A 15,259-nucleotide genomic window follows, 5' to 3' on the forward strand; every position below is an offset into this window, starting at 1 on the left:
AACTGTAGTGCAGGGGGGAGAGAGAGTATTTAGGAATAAGTAGAGTTCATGAGTACAAAAGTAAGGTGAGTATAAGAGAGATGGGCTAATGAACAGTGCAGGTGGAGAGGGAAAAGGAATAACTGAGTAATGTAGTTTGTTGTAGAGACAAGAGGTAGCAAAAAGGAATATGAAGATATTGAGCATTATTCTGAAAGTGGGAACCAAGTAAACACATAAGACACAGTGTTACAGCAGCACTTGCAAGAGGATACAATGATATAAATAAAACATAGTAATACAAGAGTACTTGCCTTGTGTCTTGCCCCTTGCCCAATCCTTGTTAATAACTTTATTAGAGTTGCGGCGGGGTCCGAGAGCGGCGGGATAGGGATTAAACATTTTAGTATAGTGGCGGTGTTTAGTGACAGGGTATAAATAAAGTTGTGGAAAAGCCGTATAGCAGCGAGATCGATGACTGTTAGTTAACAACAGTCCGCTGCTCATCGCCCCGTACTTGGTGCGCTGCTTTTTGACAGCTTTTATATATAATATAGAATGCGTATTCAGATCCGTGGCCGCAATGTCAGGCGAGCGTATTGGTGCCGTTGAATGCAGCACAGTTGATGGCTTGATAATTAGGTCAACTTGTGTTATTTCTTTTTTTCCATTTTCCTTTGGTTGAATGACTGGAGATTGTGGGAAGGGAAGTGACATTTAACAGCTTTGCTGTGGTGCTCTTTGCCTCCTCTGGCTGGCCAGGAGAGATATTCCCAACAGTAATTGATGATTCTGTGGCCTTACCGTATCCGGAAATAAATAAATTTATCAGGTGAGCATACATTTTGTTATTTAAAGGTGGGCATTCTGCCTCAATTTTGCAATGTTCCTTTGCAGTTCCTATGTTTGAGCTTATGCTACCTGCTCATGTTACTCATGACTAAACATTTTATATTAAAATTGAATATTGTTTACTGTCCATATATGGACGCTATTAATACAAGGTGGTGATATACATATGATTATACTGTGAATGGAGACATGTGCCAAATGGTATTACATACTTTTTTTCTAATAAATGATTAGCCTAGTTTATACCATCATAAGTTTAAGATGTTATCATGCTGCTGAAGGTTTGTGTGTCCATCTCTGAAGATATGCAACACCCCTGGGTATCCTAATTTCCTTGTTGATATTTTAGGTAGTGGTAGTAATCTTGCAAGCTTGCAAAGATGAGAGAAAACTGTCTAACTTAAAATTATTCTGAAATAGAAATACTGGAGCAGTTGTAAAATAATGTAACTATCAATGATCAATATTACAAAATTAGTGTATGTCTGATTCTTTCATTTAGGTGGAAGTTATACCTCTTTCAGCAGTACAGATTGGATTACAAAAAGGTAAGATTTTATGTTATCACATTAAGGAAACTTTAAATACCAGTCAGTGCTTAATTTTTATGTATATACTATATGAATATATAACTATATATATATATATATATATATATATATATATATATATATATATATATATATATATCTATACATGTGTGTGTGTGTATATATATATATATATATATATATATATATACATATACATATATATATATATATATATATATATATATATATATATATAAAACCAAATATATATATATATGTGTGTGTGTGTGTGTGTATATATATATATATATATATATATATATATATATATATAATTAGCTGTTGCCCGCGGCTTTGCTCGCATGGATTTTGTAATTTGTTAAAAAAAAGTAGCAAAAAGCATGAATACACGCAATGACGTGTGCCCTCACGTGTGTGCCAGTTCGTTGTGCACTCGCTTACATAAACATCTTGAGTCTTCGTTAATTCTCAGTCACCTAGATTACGAGTTTTGTGTTTGTGTTATAATGGTCATTTCAGCGTTAAAACAGCAACTCAGCCATTCCGAGTCTTGTCAGTATAGCTGTACCGCAAGCATTTTAGCCTGTAACGCAACGTCAGTCCCGCACTCAAAAAATTACGTTTTTGCATGGGATTTCTAAAGCGCTGCCATTACCAATTTTGCGGTGAGGCTAAAATGCTTGCGTTCCAGCCTATACCGACACGATCCGTTTCCCTATTCCGCAAATCCCTGACATCGCCACCACTAAATACAGTTATTAACCCCTAAACCTCTGGCCTCCCACATCACTGCCACTAAATAAATATGTTGACCCCTAAACCGACAGCCCCCCACATCGCAAAAAAACAGAATTTATGTTTACCTGATAAATTACTTTCTCCAACGGTGTGTCCGGTCCACGGCGTCATCCTTACTTGTGGGATATTCTCTTCCCCAACAGGAAATGGCAAAGAGCCCAGCAAAGCTGGTCACATGATCCCTCCTAGGCTCCGCCTACCCCAGTCATTCGACCGACGTTAAGGAGGAATATTTGCATAGGAGAAACCATATGGTACCGTGGTGACTGTAGTTAAAGAAAATAAATTATCAGACCTGATTAAAAAAACCAGGGCGGGCCGTGGACCGGACACACCGTTGGAGAAAGTAATTTATCATGTAAACATAAATTCTGTTTTCTCCAACATAGGTGTGTCCGGTCCACGGCGTCATCCTTACTTGTGGGAACCAATACCAAAGCTTTAGGACACGGATGAAGGGAGGGAGCAAATCAGGTCACCACGGCTTGCAAAACCTTTCTCCCAAAAATAGCCTCAGAAGAAGCAAAAGTATCAAACTTGTAAAATTTGGTAAAAGTGTGCAGTGAAGACCAAGTCGCTGCCCTACATATCTGATCAACAGAAGCCTCGTTCTTGAAGGCCCATGTGGAAGCCACAGCCCTAGTGGAATGAGCTGTGATTCTTTCGGGAGGCTGCCGTCCGGCAGTCTCGTAAGCCAATCTGATGATGCTTTTAATCCAAAAAGAGAGAGAGGTAGAAGTTGCTTTTTGACCTCTCCTTTTACCAGAATAAACAACAAACAAGGAAGATGTTTGTCTAAAATCCTTTGTAGCATCTAAATAGAATTTTAGAGCGCGAACAACATCCAAATTGTGCAACAAACGTTCCTTCTTTGAAACTGGTTTTGGACACAGAGAAGGTACGATAATCTCCTGGTTAATGTTTTTGTTAGAAACAACTTTTGGAAGAAAACCAGGTTTAGTACGTAAAACCACCTTATCTGCATGGAACACCAGATAAGGAGGAGAACACTGCAGAGCAGATAATTCTGAAACTCTTCTAGCAGAAGAAATTGCAACTAAAAACAAAACTTTCCAAGATAATAACTTAATATCAACGGAATGCAAGGGTTCAAACGGAACCCCCTGAAGAACTGAAAGAACTAAATTGAGACTCCAAGGAGGAGTCAAAGGTTTGTAAACAGGCTTAATTCTAACCAGAGCCTGAACAAAGGCTTGAACATCTGGCACAGCGGCCAGCTTTTTGTGAAGTAACACAGACAAGGCAGAAATCTGTCCCTTCAGGGAACTTGCAGATAATCCTTTTTCCAATCCTTCTTGAAGGAAGGATAGAATCCTAGGAATCTTAACCTTGTCCCAAGGGAATCCTTTAGATTCACACCAACAGATATATTTTTTCCAAATTTTGTGGTAAATCTTTCTAGTTACAGGCTTTCTGGCCTGAACAAGAGTATCGATAACAGAATCTGAGAATCCTCGCTTCGATAAGATCAAGCGTTCAATCTCCAAGCAGTCAGCTGGAGTGAAACCAGATTCGGATGTTCGAACGGACCCTGAACAAGAAGGTCTCGTCTCAAAGGTAGCTTCCAAGGAGGAGCCGATGACATATTCACCAGATCTGCGTACCAAGTCCTGCGTGGCCACGCAGGAGCTATCAAGATCACCGACGCCCTCTCCTGATTGATCCTGGCTACCAGCCTGGGGATGAGAGGAAACGGCGGGAACACATAAGCTAGTTTGAAGGTCCAAGGTGCTACTAGTGCATCCACTAGAGCCGCCTTGGGATCCCTGGATCTGGACCCGTAGCAAGGAACTTTGAAGTTCTGACGAGAGGCCATCAGATCCATGTCTGGAATGCCCCACAGCTGAGTGACTTGGGCAAAGATTTCCGGATGGAGTTCCCACTCCCCCGGATGCAATGTCTGACGACTCAGAAAATCCGCTTCCCAATTTTCCACTCCTGGGATGTGGATAGCAGACAGGTGGCAGGAGTGAGACTCCGCCCATAGAATGATTTTGGTCACTTCTTCCATCGCCAGGGAACTCCTTGTTCCCCCCTGATGGTTGATGTACGCAACAGTTGTCATGTTGTCTGATTGAAACCGTATGAACTTGGCCCTCGCTAGCTGAGGCCAAGCCTTGAGAGCATTGAATATCGCTCTCAGTTCCAGAATATTTATCGGTAGAAGAGATTCTTCCCGAGACCAAAGACCCTGAGCTTTCAGGGATCCACAGACCGCGCCCCAGCCCATCAGACTGGCGTCGGTCGTGACAATGACCCACTCTGGTCTGCGGAATGTCATCCCTCGTGACAGGTTGTCCAGGGACAGCCACCAACGGAGTGAGTCTCTGGTCCTCTGATTTACTTGTATCTTCGGAGACAAGTCTGTATAGTCCCCATTCCACTGACTGAGCATGCACAGTTGTAATGGTCTTAGATGAATGCGTGCAAAAGGAACTATGTCCATTGCCGCTACCATCAACCCGATCACTTCCATGCACTGAGCTATGGAAGGAAGAGGAACGGAATGGAGTATCCGACAAGAGTCTAGAAGTTTTGTTTTTCTGGCCTCTGTCAGAAAAATCCTCATTTCTAAGGAGTCTATTATTGTTCCCAAGAAGGGAACCCTTGTTGACGGAGATAGAGAACTCTTTTCCACGTTCACTTTCCATCCGTGAGATCTGAGAAAGGCCAGGACAATGTCCGTGTGAGCCTTTGCTTGAGGAAGGGACGACGCTTGAATCAGAATGTCGTCCAAGTAAGGTACTACAGCAATGCCCCTTGGTCTTAGCACAGCTAGAAGGGACCCTAGTACCTTTGTGAAAATCCTTGGAGCAGTGGCTAATCCGAAAGGAAGCGCCACGAACTGGTAATGTTTGTCCAGGAATGCGAACCTCAGGAACCGATGATGTTCCTTGTGGATAGGAATATGTAGATACGCATCCTTTAAATCCACCGTGGTCATGAATTGACCTTCCTGGATGGAAGGAAGAATAGTTTGAATGGTTTCCATCTTGAACGATGGAACCTTGAGAAACTTGTTTAAGATCTTGAGATCTAAGATTGGTCTGAACGTTCCCTCTTTTTTGGGAACTATAAACAGATTGGAGTAGAACCCCATCCCTTGTTCTCTTAATGGAACGGGATGAATCACTCCCATTTTTAACAGGTCTTCTACACAATGTAAGAATGCCTGTCTTTTTATGTGGTCTGAAGACAACTGAGACCTGTGGAACCTCCCCCTTGGGGGAAGTCCCTTGGATTCCAGAAGATAACCTTGGGAGACTATTTCTAGCGCCCAAGGATCCAGAACATCTCTTGCCCAAGCCTGAGCGAAGAGAGAGAGTCTGCCCCCCACCAGATCCGGTCCCGGATCGGGGGCCAACATTTCATGCTGTCTTGGTAGCAGTGGCAGGTTTCTTGGCCTGCTTTCCCTTGTTCCAGCCTTGCATTGGTCTCCAAGCTGGCTTGGCTTGAGAAGTATTACCCTCTTGCTTAGAGGACGTAGCACTTTGGGCTGGTCCGTTTCTACGAAAGGGACGAAAATTAGGTTTATTTTAAGGCCGATCCTGAGGAAGGGCGTGGCCCTTACCCCCAGTGATATCCGAGATAATCTCTTTCAAGTCAGGGCCAAACAGCGTTTTCCCCTTGAAAGGAATGTTAAGTAGCTTGTTCTTGGAAGACGCATCAGCCGACCAAGATTTCAACCAAAGCGCTCTGCGCGCCACAATAGCAAACCCAGAATTCTTAGCCGCTAACCTAGCCAATTGCAAAGTGGCGTCTAGGGTGAAAGAATTAGCCAATTTGAGAGCATTGATTCTGTCCATAATCTCCTCATAAGGAGGAGAATCACTGTCGACCGCCTTTATCAGCTCATCGAACCAGAAACATGCGGCTGTAGCGACAGGGACAATGCATGAAATTGGTTGTAGAAGGTAACCCTGCTGAACAAACATCTTTTTAAGCAAACCTTCTAATTTTTTATCCATAGGATCTTTGAAAGCACAACTATCCTCTATGGGTATAGTGGTGCGTTTGTTTAAAGTGGAAACCGCTCCCTCGACCTTGGGGACTGTCTGCCATAAGTCCTTTCTGGGGTCGACCATAGGAAACAATTTTTTAAATATGGGGGGAGGGACGAAAGGAATACCGGGCCTTTCCCATTCTTTATTAACAATGTCCGCCACCCGCTTGGGTATAGGAAAAGCTTCTGGGAGCCCCGGCACCTCTAGGAACTTGTCCATTTTACATAGTTTCTCTGGGATGACCAACTTGTCACAATCATCCAGAGTGGATAATACCTCCTTAAGCAGAATGCGGAGATGTTCCAACTTAAATTTAAATGCAATCACATCAGGTTCAGCTTGTTGAGAAATGTTCCCTGAATCAGTAATTTCTCCCTCAGACAAAACCTCCCTGGCCCCATCAGACTGAGTTAGGGGCCCTTCAGAAATATTAATATCAGCGTCGTCATGCTCTTCAGTATCTAAAACAGAGCAGTCGCGCTTACGCTGATAAGTGTTCATTTTGGCTAAAATGTTTTTGACAGAATTATCCATTACAGCCGTTAATTGTTGCATAGTAAGGAGTATTGGCGCGCTAGATGTACTAGGGGCCTCCTGAGTGGGCAAGACTCGTGTAGACGAAGGAGGGAATGATGCAGTACCATGCTTACTCCCCTCACTTGAGGAATCATCTTGGGCATCATTGTCATTGTCACATAAATCACATTTATTTAAATGAATAGGAATTCTGGCTTCCCCACATTCAGAACACAGTCTATCTGGTAGTTCAGACATGTTAAACAGGCATAAACTTGATAACAAGTACAAAAAACGTTTTAAAATAAAACCGTTACTGTCACTTTAAATTTTAAACTGAACACACTTTATTACTGCAAATGCGAAAAAACATGAAGGAATTGTTCAAAATTTACCAAATTTTCACCACAGTGTCTTAAAGCCTTAAAAGTATTGCACACCAAATTTGGAAGCTTTAACCCTTAAAATAACGGAACCGGAGCCGTTTTGAACTTTAACCCCTTTACAGTCCCTGGTATCTGCTTTGCTGAGACCCAACCAAGCCCCAAGGGGAATACGATACCAAATGACGCCTTCAGAAAGTCTTTTCTAAGTATCAGAGCTCCTCTCACATGCGACTGCATGCCATGCCTCTCAAAAACAAGTGCGCAACACCGGCGCGAAAATGAGGCTCTGCCTATGCTTTGGGAAAGCCCCTAAAGAATAAGGTGTCTAAAACAGTGCCTGCCGATATTATTATATCAAAATACCCAGATAAAATGATTCCTCAAGGCTAAATATGTGTTAATAATCAATCGATTTAGCCCAAAAAAAGTCTACAGTCTTAATAAGCCCTTTTTGAAGCCCTTATTTACAATCGTAATAAACATGGCTTACCGGATCCCAGAGGGAAAATGACAGCTTCCAGCATTACATCGTCTTGTTAGAATGTGTCATACCTCAAGCAGCAAGAGACTGCTCACTGTTCCCCCAACTGAAGTTAATTGCTCTCAACAGTCCTGTGTGGAACAGCCATGGATTTTAGTGACGGTTGCTAAAATCATTTTCCTCATACAAACAGAAATCTTCATCTCTTTTCTGTTTCTGAGTAAATAGTACATACCAGCACTATTTCAAAATAACAAACTCTTGATTGAATAATAAAAACTACAGTTAAACACTAAAAAACTCTAAGCCATCTCCGTGGAGATGTTGCCTGTACAACGGCAAAGAGAATGACTGGGGTAGGCGGAGCCTAGGAGGGATCATGTGACCAGCTTTGCTGGGCTCTTTGCCATTTCCTGTTGGGGAAGAGAATATCCCACAAGTAAGGATGACGCCGTGGACCGGACACACCTATGTTGGAGAAACTAAATTAAACTCTTAACCCCTAAACCTAACAACCCCCTACATTTATATTAAAATTACAAGATCTCTATCTTAAAATAGATATAAGCTTACCTGGGAAATTAAAAAAAACTAAGTTAAAATTATGTATTAAACTAACATTACTATTATTCATAGTAACATGTAGATAAGGTTGAAAAAAGACTGAAGTCCATCGAGTTCAACCTATACAAATCTAAAATACTTACAAAAAGCTTAAATGATCCCACTAAAAGGTGACCCATTTAATACTAGCAATCATATCCATGAATTTTATTTATATACAGAAATGTATCCAGACTATTTTTAAATGTATCTATGGTATTGGCATTCACTACCTCCTTTGGTAATGAGTTCCACAATTTTATTGCTCTTACAGTGAAAAAACATTTCCGTTGCAGGAGATTGAATCTCCTTTCCTCCAACCTTAAATTATGACCTCTTGTCAGAAACAATTTTCTTGAAATAAACAGAGCTTCTGCAATCTCTGTATATGGGCCTTGAATATATTTATATAAAGTAATCATGTCACCTTTCAAGCGCAGACCCAGTTTGGCTAGCCTCTCCTCATAGGTTAATTTCTCCAATCCCCTTATTAGCTTTGTGGCCCTTCTCTGAACTTTTTCTAGTTCTGCAATATCTTTTTTAGTGATCGGTCCCCAGAACTGCACTCCAAACTCAAGGTGAGGTTTTACAAGGGCTTTATATAGTGACAGAATTATGCTTTCCTCCCTTGAATCAATGCCTCTTTTAATACATGCTAGTATCTTATTAGCCTTTGAAGCCGTTGCCCTGCATTGTGCACCCATCTTTAGCTTGTTATCTATTACTACTCCCAAATCCCTTTCCTCCTGTGTTTGGCTAAGTCTTGTCCCATTTAAAAAATACGTTGCCTGCTTATTTTTACTTCTAAAATGTAGAACCTTGCATTTTTCCGTATTAAATCTCATTTTCCATTTACTTGCCCATAGTTCTAATTTTAGCAAATCCCTTTGTAATGAGAGTTCGTCCTGCTCTGACCTAATGACATTACTTAACTTAGTTTCATCTGCAAAAATAGAGATGTCGCTATTTAATCCTTGCTCCGAGTCATTTATAAAAATATTGAAAAGAACAGGGCCCAGTACTGATCCCTGGGGGACGCCACTGATTACCTTTGTCCAATCTGAGTATGATCCATTTACTACTACTCGTTGCTCCCTATCTTTTATCCAGTTATTTATCCATGAGCTAGCATTTTCAGCTATTCCCAGTCCCTTAATTTTGTGCATTAATCTCTCATGTGGCACTGTATCAAATGCCTTTGCAAAATCTAAGTATATCACATCAACTGATTCCCCTTTATCTATATTTTTACTTACTTCCTCGTAGAATCTAATTAGATTAGTTTGACATGATCTATTTCTCCTATAGCCATGCTGATTAGAACTTATCTTGTTTACACGAATATGCTCATCAATATAATCCCTTATAATCCCTTCAAATATCTTCCCCACTATTCATGTCAGACTAACTGGTCTATAGCTTCCTGGATCATCCCTGCTTCCCTTTTTGAAGAGTGGCACCACATCAGCTTTACGCCAATCCTGGGGTACCATGCCTGAGGATAATGAGTCTTGAAAAATGAAGAGTAGAGGTTTGTCTATAACAGTGCTAAGTTCCCTTAACACCCTTGGGTGTATTCCATCTGGGCATGGAGTTTTATTTACCTTAATATTATCCAGTTTTTTCCTGATATCCTCTGATATTCTAAAATTAAAATAACTACAAATTAAATTAAACTAAATTACACATTAAAAAACCTAACACTACTAAATAAAATTAAATCTACAATTACAAAGCAAAAAATACTAAATTATAAAAAATAAAAAACACTAAGTTACGAAAAATAACAAACGAAATGATCCAAAATAAAAACAATTACACCTAATCTAATAGCCCTATCAAAATAAAAAAAAGCCCCCCAAAATAAAATAAAAACCCAGCCTACAATAAACTACCAATAGCCCTTAAAAGGGATTTTTTGTAGGGCATTGCCCTAAAGAAATCACTTTTTTTTTACCTGAAAAAAAGTACAAAGACCCCCCCAACAGTAAAACCCACCACCCAACCAACACCCCAAAATAATAAAACCTAACTCTAACAAAAACCTAAGCTACCCATTGCCCTGAAAAGGGCATTTAGCTCTTTTAAGAAAAGCCCAAACCCTAATCTAAAAAAACCCCCACCCAAAAAAAGTTTAAAAAATCCTAACACTAACCCCCCGAAGATCCACTTACAGTTTCTGAAGTCCGAACATCCAGACGGTGATAAAGGCTTCATCCATCCAGGCGGCGAAAAGGCTTCATCCATCCAGGCAGCGAAAAGGCTTCATCCATCCAGGCGGCGAAAAGGCTTCATCCATCCAGGCGGCGAAAAGTCTTCATCCATCCAGGCGGCGAAAAGTCTTCATCCATCCAGGCGGCGAAAAGTCTTCATCCATCCAGGCGGCGAAAAGTCTTCATCCATCCAGGCGGCGAGGTCTTTATCCATGCAGGCGGCGAGGTCTTTATCCATGCAGGCGGCGAGGTCTTTATCCATGCAGGCGGCGAGGTCTTTATCCATGCAGGCGGCGAGGTCTTTATCCATGCAGGCGGCGAGGTCTTTATCCATGCAGGCGGCGAGGTCTTTATCCATGCAGGCGGCGAGGTCTTTATCCATGCAGGCGGCGAGGTCTTTATCCATGCAGGCGGCGAGGTCTTTATCCATGCAGGCGGCGAGGTCTTCATCCATGCAGGTGGCGTCTTCTATCTTCATCTATCCAGGCGGTGTCTTCTATCTTCATCCCTGGGGCGTGGAGCGGGTCCATCCTGAAGTTTGATTTAAATAACGAATAGAATTTCAGTAGCTCTCATCCTATTGGCTGATTTGAATTTTCAAAATCAAATCAGCCAATAGGAATGCAAGGGACGCCATCTTGAAAAGGCTTCCTTGCATTGAAGATTCAGTATACGGCGGCGACCGTATGAAGAGGATGCTCCGTGCTGGATGTCTTCAGGATGGACCCGCGCCGCGCCGCTGGGATGAAGATGGATGACGCCGCTTGGATGGATGAAGACCTCGCCATCTGGATGTCCGGATTTTAGAAACTGTAAGTGGATCGTCGGAGGGTTAGTGTTTTAAGGGCAAGAATAAGAGCTAATTGCTCTTTTAAGGGCAATGCCCATACAAATGCCCTTTCTCCAACATAGGTGTGTCCGGTCCACGGCGTCATCCTTACTTGTGGGATATTCTCTTCCCCAACAGGAAATGGCAAAGAGCCCAGCAAAGCTGGTCACATGATCCCTCCTAGGCTCCGCCTACCCCAGTCATTCTCTTTGCCGTTGTACAGGCAACATCTCCACGGAGATGGCTTAGAGTTTTTTAGTGTTTAACTGTAGTTTTTATTATTCAATCAAGAGTTTGTTATTTTAAAATAGTGCTGGTATGTACTATTTACTCTGAAACAGAAAAGAGATGAAGATTTCTGTTTGTATGAGGAAAATGATTTTAGCAACCGTTACTAAAATCCATGGCTGTTCCACACAGGACTGTTGAGAGGAATTAACTTCAGTTGGGGGAACAGTGAGCAGTCTTTTGCTGCTTGAGGTATGACACATTCTAACAAGACGATGTAATGCTGGAAGCTGTCATTTTCCCTATGGGATCCGGTAAGCCATTTTTATTCAGACAGTAAATAAGGGCTTCACAAGGGTTTATTAAGACTGTAGACATTTTCTGGGCTAAATCGATCATATTTACACATATTTAGCCTTGAGGAATCATTTAATCTGGGTATTTTTTGTAAAATAATATCGGCAGGCACTGTTTTAGACACTTTATTCTATAGGGGCTTTCCCTAATCATAGTCAGAGCCTCATTTTCGCGCCGGTATGGCGCACTTGTTTTTGAGAACAGCATGGCATGCAGCTGCATGTGTGTGGAGCTCTGATACATAGAAAAGTCTTTCTGAAGGCATCATTTGGTATCGTATTCCCCTTTGGGCTTGGTTGGGTCTCAGCAAAGCAGATTCCAGGGACTGTAAAGGGGTTAAATATAAAAACGGCTCTGGTTCCGTTATTTTAAGGGTTAAAGCTTCCAAATTTGGTGTGCAATACTTTTAAGGCTTTAAGACACTGTGGTGAAATTTTGGTGAATTTTGAACAATTCCTTCATACTTTTTCGCAATTGCAGTAATAAAGTGTGTTCAGTTTAAAATTTAAAGTGACAGTAACGGTTTTATTTTAAAACGTTTTTTGTGCTTTGTTATCAAGTTTATGCCTGTTTAACATGTCTGAACTACCAGATAGATTGTGTTCTGACTGTGGGGAAGCCAAGGTTCCTTCTCATTTAAATAGATGTGATTTATGTCATAAAAAATTTAGTAAAAATGATGCCCAAGATGATTCCTCAAGTGAGGGGAGTAAGCATGGTACTGCATCATCCCCTCCTTCGTCTACACCAGTCTTGCCCATACAGGAGGCCCCTAGTACATCTAGCGCGCCAATACTCCTTACTATGCAACAATTAACGGCTGTAATGGATAATTCTATCAAAAACATTTTAGCCAATATGCCCACTTATCAGCGAAAGCGCGACTGCTCTGTTTTAGAAAATACTGAAGAGCATGAGGACGCTGATGATATTGTTTCTGAAGGGCCCCTACACCAGTCTGAGGGGGCCAGGGAGGTTTTGTCTGAGGGAGAAATTTCAGATTCAGGAAAAATTTCTCAACAAGCTGAACCTGATGTGATTACTTTTAAATTTAAGTTGGAACATCTCCGCGCTCTACTTAAGGAGGTGTTATCCAATTTGGATGATTGTGATTATCTGGTCATTCCAGAAACACTATGTAAAATGGACAAGTTCCTAGAGGCCCCGGGGCCCCCCGAAGCTTTTCCTATATCCAAGCGGGTGGCGTACATTGTTAATAAAGAATGGGACAGGCCCGGTATACCTTTCGTACCTCCCCCCATATTTAAAAAATTGTTTCCTATAGTCGACCCCAGAAAGGACTTATGGCAGACAGTCCCCAAGGTCGAGGGGGCGGTTTCTACTCTAAACAAGCGCGCCACTATACCCATAGAAGATAGTTGTGCTTTCCAAGATCCTATGGATAAAAAATTAGAAGGTTTGCTAAAAAAGATGTTTGTTCAGCAAGGTTACCTTCTACAACCAATTGCATGCATTGTCCCTGTCACTACAGCCGCGTGTTTCTGGTTCGATGAGCTAGAAAAGGCGATTATTAGTAATTCTTCTTCTTATGAGGAGATTATGGACAGAATTCGTGCTCTTAAATTGGCTAATTCTTTCACCCTAGACGCCACCTTGCAATTGGCTAGGTTAGCGGCGAAAAATTCTGGGTTTGCTATTGTGGCGCGCAGAGCGCTTTGGTTAAAATCTTGGTCAGCGGATGCGTCTTCCAAGAACAAATTGCTTGACATTCCTTTCAAGGGGAAAACACTGTTTGGCCCTGACTTGAAAGAGATTATCTCTGATATCACTGGGGGCAAGGGCCACGCCCTTCCTCAGGATAGGTCTTTCAAGGCCAAAAATAAACCTAATTTTCGTCCCTTTCGCAGAAACGGACCAGCCCCAAGTGCTACGTCCTCTAAGCAGGAGGGTAATACTTCTCAAGCCAATCCAGCCTGGAGACCTATGCAAGGCTGGAACAAAGGAAAGCAGGCCAAGAAACCTGCCACTGCTCCCAAGACAGCATGAGATGCGGGCCCCCGATCCGGGACCGGATTTGGTGGGGGGCAGACTCTCTCTCTTCACTCAGGCTTGGGCAAGAGATGTTCTGGATCCTTGGGCGCTAGAAATAGTCTCCCAAGGTTATCTTCTGGAAGTGATTCATCCTGTTCCATTAAGAGAACGAGGGATGGGGTTCTACTCCAATCTGTTCGTAGTTCCCAAAAAAGAGGGAACGTTCAGACCAATCTTAGATCTCAAGATCCTAAACAAGTTTCTCAAGGTTCCATCGTCCAAAATGGAAACCATTCGAACAATCCTTCCATCCAGGAAGGTCAATTCTTGACCACGGTGGATTTAAAGGATGCGTATCTACATATTCCTGTCCACAAGGAACATCATCGGTTCCTAAGGTTCGCATTCCTGGACAAGCATTACCAGTTTGTGGCGCTTCCTTTCGGATTAGCCACTGCTCCAAGGATTTTCTCAAAGGTACTAGGGTCCCTGCTGGCGGTGCTAAGACCAAGGGGCATTGCTGTAGTACCTTACTTGGACGACATTCTGATTCAAGCGTCGTCCCTTCCTCAAGCAAAGGCTCACACGGACATAGTCCTGGCCTTTCTCAGATCTCACGGATGGAAAGTGAACGTGGAAAAGAGTTCTCTATCTCCGTCGACAAGAGTTCCCTTCTTGGGAACAATAATAGACTCCTTAGAAATGAGGATTTTTCTGACAGAGACCAGAAAAACAAAACTTCTAAGCTCTTGTCGGATACTTCATTCCGTTCCTCTTCCTTCCATAGCGCAGTGCATGGAAGTGATAGGTTTGATGGTAGCGGCAATGGACATAGTTCCTTTTGCGCGCATTCATCTAGGACCATTACAACTGTGTATGCTCAGTCAGTGGAATGGGGACTATACAGACTTGTCTCCGAAGATACAAGTAAATCAGAGGACCAGAGACTCACTCCGTTGGTGGCTGTCCCTGGACAACCTGTCACAAGGGGTGACCTCCCGCAGACCAGAGTGGGTCATTGTCACGACCGACGCCAGTCTGATGGGCTGGGGCGCGGTCTGGGGATCCCTGAAAGCTCAGGGTCTTTGGTCTCGGGAAGAATCTCTTCTACCGATAAATATTCTGGAACTGAGAGCGATATTCAATGCTCTCAAGGCTTGGCCTCAGCTAGCGAGGGCCAAGTTCATACGGTTTCAATCAGACAACATGACGACTGTTGCGTACATCAACCATCAGGGGGGAACAAGGAGTTCCCTGGCGATGGAAGAAGTGACCAGAATCATTCAATGGGCGGAGACTCGCTCCTGCCACCTGTCTGCAATCCACATCCCAGGAGTGGAAAATTGGGAAGCGGATTTTCTGAGTCGTCAGACATTGCATCCGGGGGAGTGGGAACTCCATCCGGAAATCTTTGCCCAAATCACTCAACTGTGGGGCATTCCAGAC

General features: G+C 42.5%; 1 protein-coding gene across 4 annotated transcripts in view; it reads left to right on the plus strand.

Moving 5' to 3' along the window:
* Nucleotides 1–15,259, plus strand: part of NSD3 (nuclear receptor binding SET domain protein 3) — a 1,671,583-nt gene that overhangs the window by 526,344 nt on the left and 1,129,980 nt on the right. For all 4 annotated transcript variants that reach the window (XM_053718034.1, XM_053718036.1, XM_053718037.1 and 1 more), the window contains one exon: nucleotides 1,334–1,379. In XM_053718034.1, coding sequence (XP_053574009.1) covers nucleotides 1,334–1,379 — 46 coding nt within the window. The remainder of the gene's footprint in view (nucleotides 1–1,333; nucleotides 1,380–15,259) is intronic.

Source organism: Bombina bombina, chromosome 6 (assembly GCF_027579735.1).
Source record: "Bombina bombina isolate aBomBom1 chromosome 6, aBomBom1.pri, whole genome shotgun sequence".
NCBI classification, from domain to species: Eukaryota; Metazoa; Chordata; class Amphibia; order Anura; family Bombinatoridae; genus Bombina; species Bombina bombina.